The 18667-nt window shown below is 43.3% G+C and overlaps 1 protein-coding gene across 3 annotated transcripts; it reads right to left on the bottom strand.

The window, feature by feature from the left end:
• Window positions 1–10084: 10084 nt before the first annotated feature.
• PRSS23 (serine protease 23) lies at window positions 10085–18426 on the bottom strand. Of its 3 annotated transcripts, none has more exons than XM_074860307.1 (2): window positions 18283–18426; window positions 10085–13256 (listed from the first exon to the last, which is right to left on the bottom strand). In XM_074860307.1, exon 2 carries the CDS (start codon window positions 13241–13243, stop codon window positions 12125–12127), a length of 1119 nt encoding a protein of 372 aa, XP_074716408.1. In that variant the 5' UTR covers window positions 13244–13256; window positions 18283–18426; the 3' UTR covers window positions 10085–12124. The 3 variants fall into 3 exon arrangements, with proteins under 3 accessions (XP_074716408.1, XP_074716410.1, XP_074716409.1); XM_074860309.1 differs by lacking the exon at window positions 18283–18426 and adding an exon at window positions 17647–17867; XM_074860308.1 differs by lacking the exon at window positions 18283–18426 and adding an exon at window positions 14882–15304.
• Between the last annotated feature and the right edge of the window lie 241 nt (window positions 18427–18667).

Raw genomic sequence — 18667 nt, forward strand, 5'->3', positions numbered from 1 at the left:
TATTTCCTCCATGTTAGAATTCTTGCTCAGAATTAAATTGTCTGATTATTTAAAACTTAATCCTAAAACACCACACCAAATCTATCTAAAACCACATCTGTCCAGATTATTTTGCTTCAGATGTTTACATTTTAATCTTGTCAGAAAGCTCTACAGCTGTTTGAGTTGTCATCCTCTGCCATAGGTTAGGTGAAGTTGTACAATAGGGTGAAAATGGTTTATAGGATTTTATTGTAGTGACATCATTTGGTTATTAAAGTTTTAAATAAATTTGTCTTTTAAATCAACTAAAAACACCATATTTTCCAGGGAAAATAATCATCTTGCCTTTCTCTTCCCTTCATGTATGCCTCTTTTCCTCTATGTCAATTTTCTCCCCTCTTCTACTACAGCTTTTCTCCTTCACCGGGGATGTGGAAAGGGGGTTTCCACACACTTCTGCCTGTAACTGAACCACAATTCCCATAATGAAGAAGCAGATGTCCAGCTCATCTTCCACATCCTTTTTACTGCCTTAACACTCCTTCTCCAGTCATCCAACTCCCTATGCAGATCTTCCTGGCACTGCCTTCAAAACATTTTGAGTGGTTCTAGAGCTCTTGATCTCTCCCATCTCAGGTACTCTGCTCCCTAACTCCTGTCAGCCCTCAACTACAAGTCTCTGAGCTCACTGACTCCACCTGTTATTGGGATTCCCTGATGCTCTCCTTTATAAGATCCTGGTTAAAGGTCCTAAGATCTTGGCAAAATCAAACTGTAAGGTAGCAATGTTCCCGATGTTCAGTTTTATGCTGACATATTCTTGGAAATTTCACTCATTCCTCGGTTGAAACAAGGAGATGAAAGAGATTGTTGCACAGGTTAGGGAAAAAAAAAAGAAAAACAAAAAAAACCAAACAAACAAACAAACAAAAAAAAAAACAACAAACAACCAACCAAAAACTGCAACATTTTGGGTAAAAAAAAGGCTGTTCTAGTGCTGCTGGATTTGGAAGAGGAGCTTACATTTTAGCAGACCAGGTGTTTGTAGCAGTTGTATTTCTCTTCTTGTTTTCTAAAATCTGACCAATCTCTAAACTCTCAGAAAAAAGCCCTGTATTTGCTCTACAGAAGCTTCTTCTGTGCAAATAGCTGCTGTCTTTGAAGAGTCTGTCCTTACCGCACATGCTCAAACCTTTCATTTTTATCCCATGTTCTCAAACCATTAACACTCATGAGAGCATGGTGCTCACCAGAGCCTGGCACTAACTTGACTGCAAGAGCATCGAATCCACCACACCTCTATGACTGCTTCAGCTGAAGACAGTGGGGACAAATATTGACTTTCTCAAGAATGAAGAGCTGTGGCTGGTGCTGGAACCGAGGGTTGGGACTTGGTATCTGCTCTGCTCTGGGTAACCCAGACTCCCAGGAGCACCAAGTAATAAGCATTTTAATTCAACATGGAAATGTTTAAGATAGGAGTAGCAAAAGGGAAAGGATTAGTGGGCAGCTAGAAATTTGGGATTAGGAAGAAGTGACAGAGAAGTTGAGAAGGATCTAAATTTTCACGTGAGACTGTGACTTGGAGGATTTGGTTGGAGACAGATAGTCAAAGATACAGATTTGGAGTCAATGCAGAGGTGACGCATAGGCTGAAGAAGGGAATGCATGACCAGGATATCCTCCTCTCCTACATCTGTGGGGACATGAGGAGCCAGCCTAGACCACTGGTGACAGGAACCAGCCCAGGTGTAGGGGTGAACTTAAAAAGAGGAAGAAAAGCCAGTAAAGAGGTAACTGGCTGTGGAAGGAGATAGGGACTGGACTGAGAAGCTTGGTGAGTGAGCCTGGGAGAAAGAAGGTTTTTGTATTCACTGTCTTCTCCAAGGAATTTGCAGCTTCAGTTAGTTTTTCACATCATCAGGGGAGGAGTATTTCCCACTGAAATAGTGCAGAGGTGAAGGGTTCCGGTTTTCAGCAAACCTGTGTACTGTGACCTCATGATTTTAATCTCTAATGCTTTCTTTTTTCTGGCTGGATGGGCTTTTTACTGATTTACAGATGAGCTCCTCCTTATGGTAGACAGGCTGCCTCCAGGCAGAAAACCACTCTTACCAACCTCCTGGTCTAGCAATTTTATAGACACCTCTTGACTTTGACCTTACTAGAAAAAGCTCTTGGTGTTTGGACAGTCATCAGTCAAGACAAAGGGCTGAATGTCACCTATCACCTTGTGGATAGACATAAGTCTAGCAGCTGGATCCCACAAGACATAAATGACATGCAGTTTAAGAGACCAGGATCTTGTTTTCTGCTTGCTGGTACCCAGACCACACCGCAGCTGGTGGATATTTCCATTTTTGACATGAAGACAGTCCTTGAGCTTGACACTGTGTTTGACACAAAACTACGATTTTGTTTGCGAGAAGGTTGCTCCCTCATCATTTGCATCTTCTCAAGAATGTATTGCATCCAAACATGTTCTTATCTTCCTTCCCTTCCTAGGCTGGGCTTGCTCATGCCCATTGGTATTTGAAGAGTTATTCAACACTCCAAAAGAAATGGAGCCAGCTTTGTTTCCAAGCTCCAATTACTCACCTTCTTTATCTCTTAGCTAAAAGCTTTAATGGATCTGTTTTGCTAGAGCATTTGAGGTTGGAGGCTATGAAGAACTTCAAAGGTATTTAATAGCAGCTTCGTCACTGATTTTGTAAAAAGACCACATAGTTTGATTAAAAGTAAACTCTGCTTACAACACTGCATGGAACTCTGCTGATTTATTTTTACTGCATCACAAATAAAGCTGAGGAGAGGGGGAAATCCCACTGACTAAACAGGACATGCAGGAAGGATGGAGCCCGTCTCCATCCCATATTACCCAGGTATTCATTAACTCTCTGATAACCAGTTTGGACAACACAATGTGGAATGTCCCCGGCACCAGATGGTAACGATGAGGAAGAAAGAGGAGTGCAACAGACAAGATAAAACTTGGCAGGAAAATATACAGAGGAATTTCTGTTCATTAAGGCAGAGATTGGAATCTGAGAGTCCTGAGTTTAACCATTTTTTTGTTGTCAGAAAGTGTCTGAGAAGTATAAGGACAAAGATAACTCCCATCCCTGGCTCCATAGCTGGCCCACCCTCAAAAAACCCAACTATCTGGTGATGCAGTTTCTGATTTAGCTCAAATGATGGAGGGTCTGTGATGTAAGACCATGGTCCATGTACGCTGCTGACCAGTGTGGGTACCAGATGGATCTCTGTAGAACAGTTTAAGTTTACAATCTCCAAACTGTTCCAAAGTTCAGAAATGTGAGCATCCTCTTGGCCTACACAGCTTTAATTCAAGGTTGATGTACATTGATAAAACTCCTTAATTAAACAGTACCACGGTCTTTCTCCAGCGTGTCCCAGAGCATTACAATATAGCCTCATCCTTTTCCACAAAGAACATTCTATGATTTTTTTTTTTTTTTTTTAATAAACAGAAGACAAACTTAGGCAGTAGTAGTGTGAAAGGTTTATTCTTTAGAAATGACCAGTCACCCTCAAGATCTTTCTGGATGCATGAAAGTGAGCCAACATAATGAGGAAAACATTTTCCCAAACTAATGAAAATTCTCTCTTTGAGTGAAGCAGAAGAATGTTATTGACAAGGAGCCTATATAGGCTTTCATACACTCACTATGTAGATAGACAGATATTTTTGGAATGCATCTCCTGATGAGATATCAGGACTGTTATTAATTCTGTCTGTCATTTTTTATTGAAAGCCAAACAAATTGTGTATAGTATATGAAGAGCAAATGTAAACCTTCCATGGCAAGTAGCACAAGAACCCTGAAGATCAAAGCCATGCTTTCTCTTTTACATGCCATTTAATATAACATGTTCTGCCTTGGTAAGAACATTTAGCAGGCACATATCATGCATTAAGCAGCAAAAATATGTGCAGAACTCAGAAGTTGCAGACTTTGATTTCCATGTTTATTAAATAATATAGTAGCAATGGTATTTGGTCTCCTGTGAAGTGTTGTGAGACCTGAAGCCACCATGTGTATTAAATTCAGAGGGATCATGTGAAATAGTTCATTAAATCCCACAGCCTGTTCCCATTTCACCTTCAACCTACAGATCTTTCACAAAAGCAAGCGTGCATTGCTGGGCATATGGTTTCCTATGGCTTGTCCCTTCAGCAACAGGATTTCTGGAAAAAGAATGCACTTGAAAGCAAGTGACTACAGTGAAGGTGTCAGTGCTTGGTACTGGTCTCCCTGCACATCAGTTCAGAGGCTGCAGTTCTCCCAGTATCACAAGGGAAGATATGATTATGTACGTTTGGGAGCAGCTAACAACAGAGATGAGCAAAACAAAAACAAAACCCAAACCCAAAGAACCCAAAAAGAAGATAGGGAAGTACCTTAGTCAAACCTAAGAGTGATCAAACAGGATTTTCTCAGGTCACATGGGTACATGACTCTGGCGGTTGCACCATGATGGTGCTGGAAATCACTAAGGCCAGTGCTAAGCAGCCAGGACTACCCAGGTTGCTCCCGCTGCCCGGCAGTGGGGGAAATAGGGGTCCTGGCAGCCCCCAGCTCATGCCAGGTCACCCCTGCATGCTGCAGATCTCTCCGAGGTTGTGGCAGAGGCACGGTGGTGATGCAGGAAATTGTGTCCCTCTCATCAGCGGCAATTCTGAAATAGCGGAGGATTTTGCGACCTAGAGCCGATGATATTTGCAACTTTGATTGCTGATTTAACTCTTTCATCCAAATATGCCAAGTATTTCATACCCCAAACAGAGGATTTCTACTAAAGCCTTTCATAAACTGACTTCACAGACCTCTTTTGTAATCTTTCCAGATTGCAGGAGACAAAATTGGGAGGAAAAAGAGGGCAACACTATTTTTTATGGGGCAAAAGAAAAGGTTCTTCTATTTCCAGATGTCTCGCAGCCCTTTCAAGTGTAGAGGAAGATTTTATGACAGCAGATTTTATGATTCCTGGCTTCAGAATCATATCAAAATTGCGTTTTATCTGACATCAAAAGAATGAGCTGTTTTATCATCAGGATGATGCTAAAGATCTTGCGTCTGCTTAGATTAGTAACAATGCAAATAAGGCAGCTATAGAGAATAAAAAAATCACAGTTGTGTTCTTAGGCTTTATCTGTGGTTTATCAGCTTCTAAACAATGAGCTATATGAAGAGAACCAACACAGTGTTTATGTTCTGGATTAGAGTTTATAATAAAAATTAATGTATACAACTTTTTCCTAAGCTTGAAACCTAGATAATTTTGAGATTTTATCCCATAAGACCCCCAATTATTTTTATAATATTACACTAAGAGCTATGCCCCAAAACTGTAATCTTAATTGAAGTATTTCTTTCTGGTGAACATTAAAATAAAAATTAAAGTGAGCATGATGAAATAGGCCATCTATTTTGCACATAATTTGTTGCAGATTCTTAGCATTGCTCAAGCAATGATTTAATTTATAATAATTGGTTTTGGTGGACCTCATCTAACTGGATTTCAGCAAAGCAATTGAAACGGTGCCATATAGGGAATTATTAGCAAAAGGGTCTGGCTGAAACAGAGACAAAAGGTGCTGAAAGGGGAATCACCAGGATAGAGAGAGATTACAAGCACAGTTTCTCAAGCATCACTCTTAGCCAGTCTTAACTAAATATATCCACCAGCAACATTTGCACAAGAAGGAGCATATTAATGAAATTTGCTGATGACATAAAGCTGGGAAGAACAGCAGAATATCTCACAGAAAGAACTCAGGGAGTCGATTACTGAGAAATACCCTATGGATATTTCATGATACAAAGCTTAAGATCATGTACTTAAAAGGGGATTGTGTTTCCTGAATGATGTCTGGTGGAAACAAGGAGACAAAAAGTCTGTTTTTACAGTGAACCCTGGGAAATGCGAATTTCTAACGTGGGTGTCTCACAACCTTATACTCACATCCTTGAGTTCAGCCCAGGCAGTTAAGGTTCTTAGCACTGGCAACAATAGCAGTGGCAACAGGTACTTCTGAAAAATACAAGTGTTTCTGGCTACCCATTTGTAAACAGTTATTTAATTGGTACTTTGAACTAAACATATCTCACAGCTGCTTTCAGGTTATTCTCTTATTTTTTATTATTCTTCCTGTTAATAACAACTTCCCGCAGGTGGCAGGCATTCAGCAGTTCATCCATAAAGGTGAGAGTGTGGCAATCCCTGTCCTGCTCTGCTGTAGCCTGAGACATCTCTGGGCATGGGGAGGAGTCCTGCTGAGCAAAGCTGCTCTCCTTCCACCTGCAGGGCTCACTCAGCCTAACCCTTTACTTCAGGGAATAGATGTTTCAGAGTTATCCGCACATCTGATGCGTTCCCAGCACGAAGGGTTGCTTTTCCCCCACCCACACACTCTGGAAAAGTCTTTCCTGCCCTTTCATTGCCCACAATGATCCCTCAGAAGGGCTGGCTGGAGAGAAGTGCTCCCACACGACTGGTGACATTTAAGCCGTGTGGCAGATCCCTTTGCACACAGATCCTGCTCCCACCCAACACAATAGCAGACTTTGGTGGGTGCGGGATGAAGCCCAGTGTGACATTTTCTTCCACCCCACGCTTCTTTGCTGAGTGAAGCTTTTGTGAGATGGCGGGGGCCAGAAAGCCCCTGTCGTTCCACCTGTTTCTGTAGCCTCTGGTCCCATGGCCAGTCGACCCTGCGCCGCAGTGGTGTGCACCGCCTCACGTGCTCCTTTCCCTACCAACAATGAAACAAGCCCCTATGTGCTCCATTCAGAAAGCCATTGGGTACGCACCCTCTCTGCAGCAGGAAAGCACAAACGTGCCAGTTGTATAGGTTTTCTGAAGTGCACCTTATCCCTCATTTTTAAGGATTTCCATTCTTTTTCATCCTGAGAAGTTTTCTTTTCCAAGGATGGGCAGGAACAGAAAAAGAAGAATGAAGACAGCGGGAAAATACCAAAAAGGAACTGTGTTCTAGCTAGCTCAGGTTTAAACTCATCTAAACTACCCCATGTAAACCTACCCTTTCTGTATGATGGCAAATATCGTTCAGCTTCAGCTCAGAGGTGGGACTTTATGTTAAACAAGCCTTTAATGAGCTTTTGCAAATGTGAACTTTTTTGTCCTCTTTGGACCTGCCCAGTAAATACATCTGGCTTCACAGTTAAGGGGATGCAAAAAAAAAATATCTAAATCATCATTAAATTAACATCTTCATGTATGCAAGCTATGGAAAATCACAGAATTTATGATAATGTGGCATAAAATAGTTATAGGAAATCATTTAGGATAAGCTGGAAAAATTTATTATACCTTATTACTGCTGTCACTCCAATAAGAGCTAACAACCTTCATACTCCCATCACATGTCAGTATTTCATGAACACGCTCTTTGTACTGAGTTGGCTTGCCAGAAAAAATACTCTCTCCTCACCAAATCGGCATGAAGGGTGATTTCCAAAACTGAAATGAGAACAAATGAGCAAATGGCAGTTAACAGGTATCAGATACTTTCACTATATGTGCTATTTAAATGGAGCATCTTATATCATGATCATTTGCTTGATGAAGTAATAGAAGTGTTTAACTTCTTGTAGATCTGCTTATCTTTCAAATGGAATTTATTGCAAAAAAAATATTGTCCATAAAAAGTTTACAGACGAACATTCATTGTCTCCCCTTGAGCCACAATCACTGTTAGAGATCTTTAGATAAAAACCATAATTACTGTAAGAGATCTTTAGATAAAAACCAGTATGATCCTGCTTCATGACTCAACCTATTCCCATTTAGTTCAAAATTAATCCACACCCAAAGCATCACTGATAATTTTATCCTGGGAATAATCAGTGCCAATAATAGCGTTTAGAGCATGCTAAGATGTTTCCTTCATCTTGTTTAATCATTTACTTATAAAAGCCCACGCTACCTTTAACAGCAGGCACAAAGCACATGCAACTTAACAGTCATCACGTGAGACAGGAAAAAACATCTTGTGGGTGGAAAAGATCAGGTTCCTAATTCTAATGTCACTGACACTTATGCTTTTCTTGTGTACCTGTAGACAAGTCGCAGTCTAAACTTCTCATACGAGCTGCACACTAGCTTCAGATTTGGTATTTACGCACTCATTTTAAGAGGCTTAATTTAGTTCAGCTCCTAAGTTTTTACTACACCTAGTAGAACAGGGAATGGAAATGAACAGTATTATTCATAAAAATGCTACACACATGCACATCCCTACATGTGATACACACTGCAACCGACTCACTAGGAATCCTGCTCCTGTGATGCGAATCACATTGCCCTTTCATTCTTTGCTGCTCTTCTCTATCCATGCTTCCTCCTTACTCCTGGAAAGCAAAGAAGTTTTTACCCACCCATCATTCTTGATCCACTCTTTGAAAGCTTCTCTTCTCAAGGCCTGTGCATATTGTGTTGGCACGCTACCAAAACCCGCTAACAAATGGCAGATTAAGAGGAAACACGGAAAAGAATTTCAAGCATGTATTATACTTGCTTGGAGTTCAGCGTGCAACTTTAAGACGAGGGCTGCCCTCTAAACAGGCAGGCCTGGGAATTCAGTTGCAAAACAATTACAGATGCAAGGAAAATACCTTTCCTCTGAGAAAAAACCTCGATATTCTGCAGTCTTCAGTAGGCTAAATTCACTGTGTGCTCTGGAAACGCTCGACATGGTCTGTGCTTTCTCAAGACCTCAGTTTCCACCTCCAGTACTGTTCTCCGAGGGAGCTATATCACATTAACTAGAATTTTTCATATGTCAGACTCCTAAAGATGCAGGAGCAGAAGACTGTAATTCTTTCCACTCACAACCAAAACAGCCCCTCTATACCCATCTGCTGTCCTGCCTTAAGATACAAGAACAATGAGGCACTCGATTCAGATCTGCAAATTATCGGCAGTTATGATCAGTTGGACAATAACATTTCTAGTGTCATGTCTGTATATAGTTACTTGTGCTTCCTTGGTGAACTATGTTGGCTGCATGGTTATCTTTCTCATGGTTTAAAGGTCTGGGTTTAAAAGAGCCCCGTTTACAGCATCAGAGCAAATATACTCCGAACGCAACTTCCAGACCTGCCTGGCAATGGCCCAACCCCGCTCTGAATGAATACACTGGTAAAATTACCCTCAGCTCAGGTGGGCCCAGGTGAAACAATGTTGGGCTCTAGCACAACTGTTCTGCCCACATTATCTGAGATTTCCTGTTCTTTCCAAAAACAATCTGGAATGTTTGCCTAGGGTGTACAGTACAAAGAGACTCTCCCACCCCTGATTACACTAAACTTGCTGCATACTTTTTTTTTTTTTAAAAAAACTTGCTCACATTACTCAAGCTCATTTGCCTTCTGTACAACTCCATTCTGACAGTCATTTTGAGAGCATAAAAGATCTTAGTCTACAGTCCAACAAAGCAGCTGAGAACATAAGACCAGTGGATGGGAAATGTGTCCCATAACCCAGGACTGATGTTCTCAAGCCCACATGAGGTAGCGTGCACCTCCAGAAATAAGGAAAGGTGTGTGGATGGCAATTCCCAAATCAAAAAGCAGAACATTTCTGCACTGCAGTTTTCCTCAAGAAAATGTGGGTCTCACTGTTGGCTTCAGAGGAACTTTTTTTGTACTGCATCCACTAAAAGAAAAAAAAGATGGACCTGATTTATGACCTTATACTGACTGGTTCAAATTTCTCCATTGTTTATTGATCCTAAAGTTAATAAAAAAAACCGTGACTCTCTAGTCTAACACATTATTTTCAGCTGCAACTAATCTGAGCTCATGATTGGCTTTGGAGCTGCAAGGGTTATATGAAAGCTAAGATTGATTATTACTGTCCAAAGACACAGAGTAATTAAGCCTACTGGAAAAAAAAAACCTTCTATAACAGGTGGGACAAAAGAAAACTGAAGGAAAATAAACAGCATTGAGGATATTAATACATCTGTTCTGTATCTGAATGTCCTTCCAAATAACTAACTGAAACGAGATTGAAAGTACAACCCAAGTATAATACAAATACAAGAATGTCTGCATTGAAATTCCATAACTTTTCTTTATTCACTGTGATACATTCAAACAAAAGTGCTCCAGATAACAGCCATAAAGTAAAGGAAATCAAAATAGAAAGGCAAAAAAAGACCATCAGATACATATGGTGATTATTCATATTTCAAAGCATTAGTAACTGCTTGTATCTGAGTGCACCAAAAGCCCACAAGGGTCCACGTTTTTGTACGCTGCACCTATAAAAATAATAATCATAGGCAGCTCTAGCAAAAAATGTTTTTCAGAACTAGAGCCAAAGCCATCACAAAGATAAAGCACCATCAGGCATATGTTTACAAATGCCATAGTAATTAGTAGAGTGTAAGAAAGGCTTAGCTGAATTAACATTTTCCTTGTATAGCATAGGGAAGCTCTGTTTAGAGTCATTCCTTCCCAGCTCTGCTATTTCACATCAAGGACTTGCATTTTCCCCACAACACCAAGCACTATGGGCAACTTGGGAAGTTTCAGGAGACTGAGAGATGGATGGAAGGGAAACTGGAACTGAAGCCAGTATCTATCCTATTTAAATACACAGTATTGGCATGGCAGCATGTACTTAACCATGTTACTGCAATATGTGGCACAATCCACCTGAGAAACACTGTACAGACCACATTGACTTCCCAATGCTGTTTGCTGAGCTACAAGTATTTGGCTGGACTGATTTTGCCTATAAAAGATGGTTCTTGTTTCAAACTACACTTCTGTTACAGTAAAAATGTAAGTCACTTATCTATAAGAGACAGCAGAGCATCACTTCATAGCAAACTCAGATTGCACCCTATAATGTGGCTCTATTCCAGCTGCAAAATTCCTGAACTGTGCTTTTGCCAAGAATTATTCGTGACTCAACAGTTTGATGGGGAGGATTCCTACCCCAAACAACACAAGAAACAGAAGTCAAGATGCCATACAAATTACACTGTCAAAGGGATACAAGAGAGACACACTTACAAATCTAGGGTCTCTCTAGCTGGTATATTTTTAGGTAGCACGCCGTGGATCTTCCACAAAAAGTGGGGAAACTCAGTAGAACCCTTGTCCTGCTCTCCCCTTTAGCTGCTTTGCAGGCAGCAATTCAGATGGCCAGCAAGACCCGACACAGGCTTCCCCTCTGAAAATCTGAGTTGCTGACATAAGATTTTCCTTAAAAGATCTAAGTAGATCACAACAGAAAACAAGTCTCTGTGCCCATATACTTTCTATAATAGTAGAGTCATAGGGATCCTGCTAGGTGTAAGGCTATGCCCCAGCTGCTGTGAAGATTTAAGCCCATGTATGATTTATGTTTCCCAAAGCAGGATGCAATGGCACTGCTCATATGACCAACATCATCTTCACAGTCAAGTCCTTGCAACATCAAGGTCTGTTTGCTCAAAAAGCATTTTTCTTAACTATGTTACTAATAAAGTCTCAAATCACTCAGGCTGAAAGAAGGTTAGAAGTCTTTTGCAGTTATTTACCCTTCACGCTATTTGTGTGGCATTCATCTCCCACAGCACATGCCTTGCCCTTTTCACACTCCCTTTCTCATGCAGGAACACAAAGCTGTAATGTTTGGGTTGCAAACACCATTAAATGTCCCTCTTCAGCCCCCAACAGCATAGAAATATTTTCTTTTAAAAGTTCAGATCAAAGCATTTCTACTAATCCTAGAATTTATTAAAACAAACATTGTAGGCATGAGATAGTCAACAGCGTCCCTTTTATAAGATTCTTTGGAGACGGTTCTGATTTTGTACTGTTTACTGATCCGCCCCTAATTAATCTTCAGTTGCTCAGCGGCAAATTCAGCAAGTCCACCTGCTCCTTCCCCACCCAGCAGACGTTCTCCCCAGTTTCGAGCTGTAATGACAGCACCATAGAGCCCCTGTCCTAAGAACAAGGTGGCTTGCTTGAAAAGCTATATATCACAGCCCGATGTTACAAGGTCGTATCACACACATCTGCAGCAGCAGTCTAGCCTTTCCTCAGATGAGTAATTAAAACCAGTCATTAAGTGCTTTCAAGGAGTTTCATTGTCTTTATCCTTCCCTGCAGTCAAGGTAGTTGCCTTTGATCCAGTAACAGATCTGTGCGTATTTGAGGGGTGTGATGCGAACAGCTACATTGAAATCCTGTGGGGTGCCATTCATGTCCACCCACTGATGGCCTGAAAATATTCCAATAATTTTACGCTCCCACTTGTGATTCTGCCTCTTCCACATCCTCACATACACCCCAGATCCACTCGCACCCGGCTGAGCATCGCACTGCTGGTACAACAGGTCATATGTTTCATCTTTGACATCACAGAAACGGTAAACCAGGTTTCCTGGACGATCGTTGTCATAACCAGAGAAGTGAATCCTTCCTCCAGGCAGGTGTCTTGCTGGTGGGCTCACACCTATCTTCATAAACTTTCTTTTATGAGGCTTCTTGAGCTCCAGCAGAGCATAGTCATAATCCATGCCAATGTCATTGGCATTGCCTTTGATCCATCCTTTGGGGACATGTGTCCGTTTCACTCGGATCCACTGGAATTTCATTTTCTCAGGCATTGCCGAGTTGGTGATATTGGCCCCTTTGCTGCCATCTTTCAGTTTGGGCTTTAGGAACCCCACCCGCAGTTTCTGAGCTCCTTTGACGTAACTCTTGCCATCATGGATACAATGAGCGGCAGTAAGAACATGCTTTTCAGCCACTAGTGTCCCCGTGCAACCTGTAGATAGCTTCACCGATGTGGAGAATGGGTAATTCAACAAGAAATCTTTCCCAAAAATGCTAAACCTGCTGTCATAGCCATAGATCTGCCTCTTAGTTCGAGATTTGCCTTGCGACCTATCACCGCTGTTGCTCAGAATATATATGCCCACTTCAGTTTCGGTGAGGCTACCATTAGCGTACAAGGTCTCATAGGACAGGTAGTTCTTCACTTCTTCATAAGTTGGCAGCGGAGAACTTTTGTGGCATGCTGGGCCACAGGGAGATACCACTTCCAGTCTGGCTTCTGCATCAAACTGTGGCTTCTCCAAGTTAAGGGTAGACTGTGGCAGGATAACTGGAACTCTGTAAGATGGCCAAGTTGGCTTCCAGTGAGAACTGGAGGGCATCACATCTTTAGCAGCACACAAAAGGAGGATTAAAGTGGACAAGCCTGCCATTCTGAATGCCGGCCTGGGGAAAGCAAAAGGAAATCCAGTTACTCACCCAAACATTTTGCAAGATTAATCTATCTTGCTAAGTAATGGCTTGCTAACCAAGTACAATATTATAAGGGTCAAGAAATTTGAATGGAGCCAACTATCATTAAGTACTTCAGATTTCTCAGTGTTAAACTAATGCCTTAACCTGTATCTCAAAACAAGTATCCCAGGTTAACACCGAAACACGGGGCATTTAACCCTTAGGTGTGCTAAGCCACCAACTCCCAGCTGACATCAGTGGGAAGTTATGGTATTTGTCTTCACATGGTGTAAAGAAAATTCAGATTGTGTAAATTCCTGCATTGGCAAACCATAGCTCCTGCAGAGTAGATGTGTCTTACTTCAGCTAGATCACAGCATTCTCTGAAAGCTCCCACCTACTGATTCCATTGAGAGAGGTCCTTAAATCACCTCACACCGTTTGCAGTCTTAGCCAGAGGCATCAAGCCAATGGTAGGAACAGATGGGTGGACAAAGAAGATAACCTAAACAGGAGCTGGGTTGCAGAACATGACCACACAAGAGACTCACTTCCCCTTGCAACTCATACCAGAGGAAGGTTTCTGCTCCACGTAGCATTTGCTCTCCCCTAGACTCACATGAGAATATGATATGATTACACTAGGGCAGCTAATGAAGTAAATGTACAATTCTTGATGGAATTTTCAGTTAACATACTGGCTTAATCCTTTATAAACTCAATTAATTAGAAATGCAAACCAACCCCCTCTGAACACAGGGAGGCAAATGGGACTGTAAATGTGTTTATGAACCACAGGCAGAGTGCCTCAGACTGCAGAGAACAGCGTGCACTAGTACTGTGTCAAGAAAATGTGTAACTTTAGTTTATTTGAAAATTAGCCATACAGCTGAATCGCTGCAGGAGGCATTGCGCCCTGGGTGGGAAGGCAGGCAGGATCTCCCTCATACAAAGATTATTCAAACAAAACTTCACAATTATGTTGAGCTTACACATATTTAAAACCCTGCTGAGGTTACACTGATCACAACTGCAGGATCATTCCTGAAATACCTTAAAGGAGTAAACCAAAGCAAATGATGCAGAAGATGACCACAGCTATCTATGAATAAAAAAGAAAAATCCTTCTCTCCAGTGCTTTTTGTAGGAATACAAAAATCCCTAAGCTGCACCAAACAAGAATTCAGAAGCTACAGACTGCTAAAGCCCAAAGGTGTTCAACTCAAATATTGGGCCTGGGTTCTTCCACTGTTGGTAGCGTCCTCTTTGGGACTAGAGGCTATAGTTAAAGCACACAATGTTCAAAATATCAATTGACTCATTCAGGATATCAAAACATTTCCCTTCCAAACAACAGATGTAGATGAACAGAGCTGATGCTACTGATGTCACAGAGGCAGGTACTGAGTCTTCCAGATGTGACCAGACACTCTGTTGGTAATTTTTTCGTTAACACACAGGACATCTTTAAAGGGACATATTTTTTTTCTGGAAGGGTTAAGCTCTACAGTATGTATTGTTTTATACCTAACAGGCAAGTCGAGAAAATACAGGGCATTTTAAACATGAATCAGGATTGCATGATTTTGGATGTCCCAAAATTAGAAAATACTTACGTAGTCAAGGAAAACCAGCAGCTCCTCTGGCTCCTTTCATGGCAGAGATTAATATTGGATGTGGCTGGGTTTTGCAAGCTATGAAATGAGGTAGTCTCACATTGGTATAAGGATGGCCCAGAGAACACTTGCTGTGTATCAAATATACTTGCTATATAAGAGTGATTAGGAAAACAGAGAAAAAGAAGGTAATAGGGACAAATGATACCACTCCATCCCCACAAAGACAATATACACTGGCATAAGTTAACTCTTAACTGTCCTGATTGTGACAATGAGGACTGTATGCAGAAATGGTTGCTGATCTCCCAGTTAGAAGCTGAGAACAGACTAAATCACAGTTACGCTGTGCACCAGGTAGCAGATCCCACTATCAAGAGCATGTGTTCATAAGCAGTCTGCTCTCATCTGCTTCACACCAAAGTTATTCCCACAAATTACATGTGAAGCTTTCCTGATAGATAGAATCTCTGTCTAAATTGCATCACTCATAACACTTCTTGGATCTAAAAACCATTCATGCTAACTGAGCCAACGCTGGCCTTTGGCTGGTTTATTTAGCTGGCAGCAGAAAATTAGAAGTGTCTTTGTCAGTTGTTATTTGCACAAGCAGCAAGATTCCCTCGTGCCTGTCAGCACAGCGACCTGATGAAGGGGCTGCATGCCCAACAACTTCTCTGCTCCCTCTGAGAGCATCACCCAGGCTGAGAAGAGGAATTACCTCTCCCTGCAACTTGCCCTCCCTTATTTCCCTACCATCACCACTACAGCAACGCCAACATTTCCAAGGCAGTTTTAGACAGTAGAGGGCAGCCGCCCTGTGACGAGAACAAGGCAGGAGCTGGAACCTAGATTGGTCCCCAAAAAAGCTTTCAGAAGATGGTTATCTGTGTCTGTGCTGTGCTCTGTAAAGTGGTGCTTATTCCACGTTACGTCTCTGAGCAAGCCTTCCTACACTGCTCCCGGGCTGCTTCTGTGCTATAATCACATTGCAGATATATGGGATATAAAAGCCTTTTCATCAGTTACAGAACTTTTCTATTTTTTAAAATGTTATTAAAACTTAAGAATAAAATACCATTGTGAGTTGATACCTGATCACAGAAGCTAAAAGTGCTCAAAACCCAAGACATTTACTGAACTCTTCGCAATTATGTCTTATCTAGAGACATAACTTGTACTAAATCAGCTCTGGGCTGGAGTAAATAGAACAAATACATCTTATTTATAATGAGATGCCGAATTAGTGTATAGTATCTCTTCTGTGTAGATCCTTTCTCCTTAAAATATAAATGGTTAAGCAGAAAAATGAAGAAATTTAAGTAGTAGTCTAAATGTAAAGAGAGACCTACCAGTTAGCCTCTTCTTTCCTTTTCCTTTCTCTTTTCCTTTTTGTTTCAAACAAAACCAAAAAGCTGCCAAAACCAGGGCTGACACTCTCTGCGTTCAGCTGCTTACTCGAGGGTGACCCTGAAAGATGTTCTCAAACCGAACAACCTGGTAAGAAGCGTGTACTTCCCTGAACAGCGATCATAAAACGGTACTGAATGAATTACAATGTGCTGCTCTAGTGTAGTACTGTTCTTCTGTTTCTATTTAAACTGTGTCATAAACTCAATCCACCCTTTGACTCAGTACAAAGCCCTGCTCTGATATCCAGCCTAGGAGCCCCCTAGAAAGCAGTTTGTACATAAACGCACTTGCTAATGGCATTAAAATTGTTTAGAGAATGGAAACAGTGACAGCTACCCCGGGGCTCCCCACGCTGCTAAAACACTTCACAGACACGTTTTCCTGCCGGCTGCGGGCATTCACGCCTTGAGATAGATGTTGGTGAAAGAGAACTGCCTTGTTCAGGACCGACATGAATCATTTTCTAATAAGCAAGTAATTTTTTCGCAAGAGTTCACTACTTCAGGGGTGGTTCATGTAATAGATGGTTAAATAACAATAAAACTTGGAACATCCAGTATGCAAGCCCATGAACCAAACAGTCTCCATTACATTTTGAAATGAAGAAAGTTTTTCCACAGTGCTGGAAGCCAGAATGATTAACATTGAAAAAAAAAAAAAAAAAAAAAAAAAAAAAGGAAGGAAGAAAACCAAGACAGTAAGAGAGAAAACCCTGCCTCAAACCAAATTATAAAGGTGAATTAAATCACTGTCACTACCGTGCCAAAATATCTCTGCTGTTTTTCTTAGTCACACAACTTGTTAAAACACAGCAAAAATAATTGAGTTGTGCTTTAAGAATTACGGAACCTTTGCTGCCATTAAAGCCTAACATCTCTATTAGCCTGCCTGCGGTGCTGAGGGTGGTGGGAGAGTTGCACAGCTTTACCCGCTAGACTGAGGACTGCAAAAAAGAATGTCTCTGAAAACCTGAAACGAACTTGGATACTGGCAGGCCAAGAGCATCTGTTAACATATACAACGGGCTCAGCGGGTATTTTGACACGTGTGTCAGCGACACAGGCACACACGGAGGAAAGGGATCGTATTATGTGTTTACTACTTAGTCCCATTCCTACAGAATAATTTTACTGCCTCCCTTCTTCCCTGTTTCTCTCTCCCTGCATGTAAAGCAGCTTCGCTTTCACCGTACAAGAGCAAACTGTGTTACAGGCGGACAGTGACGGTCAACTTGAACACAAGGGTAAGACGTAAGCCAGGACATGAGCCCCGGGGCGACCGAACCACCCGAGCGAGGGGGCCGCGCACAAGCCGGGTCTCCGGCGGGACCTTACCGACCCCTCGGACCTCACCCGGGGCAGGAGGCAAACAACTGCCGCAGGCTCCAGTAACCGCTTCACTGAAGAGATCGTGTCATGTAGTTCTTAAAAAAAAAAAAATCCCCAAATACTGATGTTCTCAGCCACGGTGATGAACCAAAGCAGAGGACCGCTGCGGCTCAACCGGAAAGCTGCTTCTGACGCCTCCCGAGCGCGAAACGCAGCAAAGGCGAATTTTCTATCAGCTGTTTCCTCACCAGACGCCCCTTCCAAGTTAGTCACCGGCCCCAGCGAGCAGCGGTGCTGCCTGCCCCGGCCGCCCCAGCGCCGGGGAGAAGCCGCGTTATCCCTTTTGTCTGCCCGCCGCCGAGGAGGCGGCGCCGGGTGCGCTCCCGTGGATGCGAGCCGGGTTAAAGATTAAGCTCTGCGCGGAGGGCTCGCCCCGAGCCGAGCCGAGCCGGGACGGGACGGGACAGAGGCTCCCGCAGCCCGGCTGGCGGCAGCGCCCGGCGGGGACGGTCGGTGCCCCGCAGCGCCGGGCTCCCCTCGGCAGGTGAGGCGCTGGCCCGGGGGCACCGAGCGGCGAGAACGGCCCCCGCCGCCCCTCTGTCCGCCGGCGTGACCCGCACCCCGCGGCACCCTCCCGGCCGGCGGCGACCCGCTACCTACCAGCTCCCCGCGGCGGCGGCGTCTCCGGGAGCCGCTCAGGCAGGTGGCGGGGCCGGTCCCATCCCTCCCGCCGCCTCCGCGGGGCCGGGGGGTGCCTCCCCCCTCTCTCCCTCCCTCCCGCCGGGCGCCTTCCCTCAGAGGCGGCGCCTCCCGCAGGTGGCTCCCGCCGCCGCGTCCCGCCCCGCCCCGCCCCGCCCCGCCGCGCTCCCGGCGGCGCCACCGCCCCCTGCCCGTCCCACCGCCCGCGGCCGGGGGGGGTCGCGCCGCCCGAGGCCGCCGCTCCGCACAGGCCTCCCCCCGCCGGCCGCCGCCCCGGTGTACCCGGTGGGGCGTCACCCCCTTTTTCTCCTCTTTTACTGCTGTTTTCACTTATTTCCTGAGGAAA

Source organism: Strix uralensis, chromosome 2, assembly GCF_047716275.1.
Source record: "Strix uralensis isolate ZFMK-TIS-50842 chromosome 2, bStrUra1, whole genome shotgun sequence".
NCBI lineage: Eukaryota > Metazoa > Chordata > Aves > Strigiformes > Strigidae > Strix > Strix uralensis.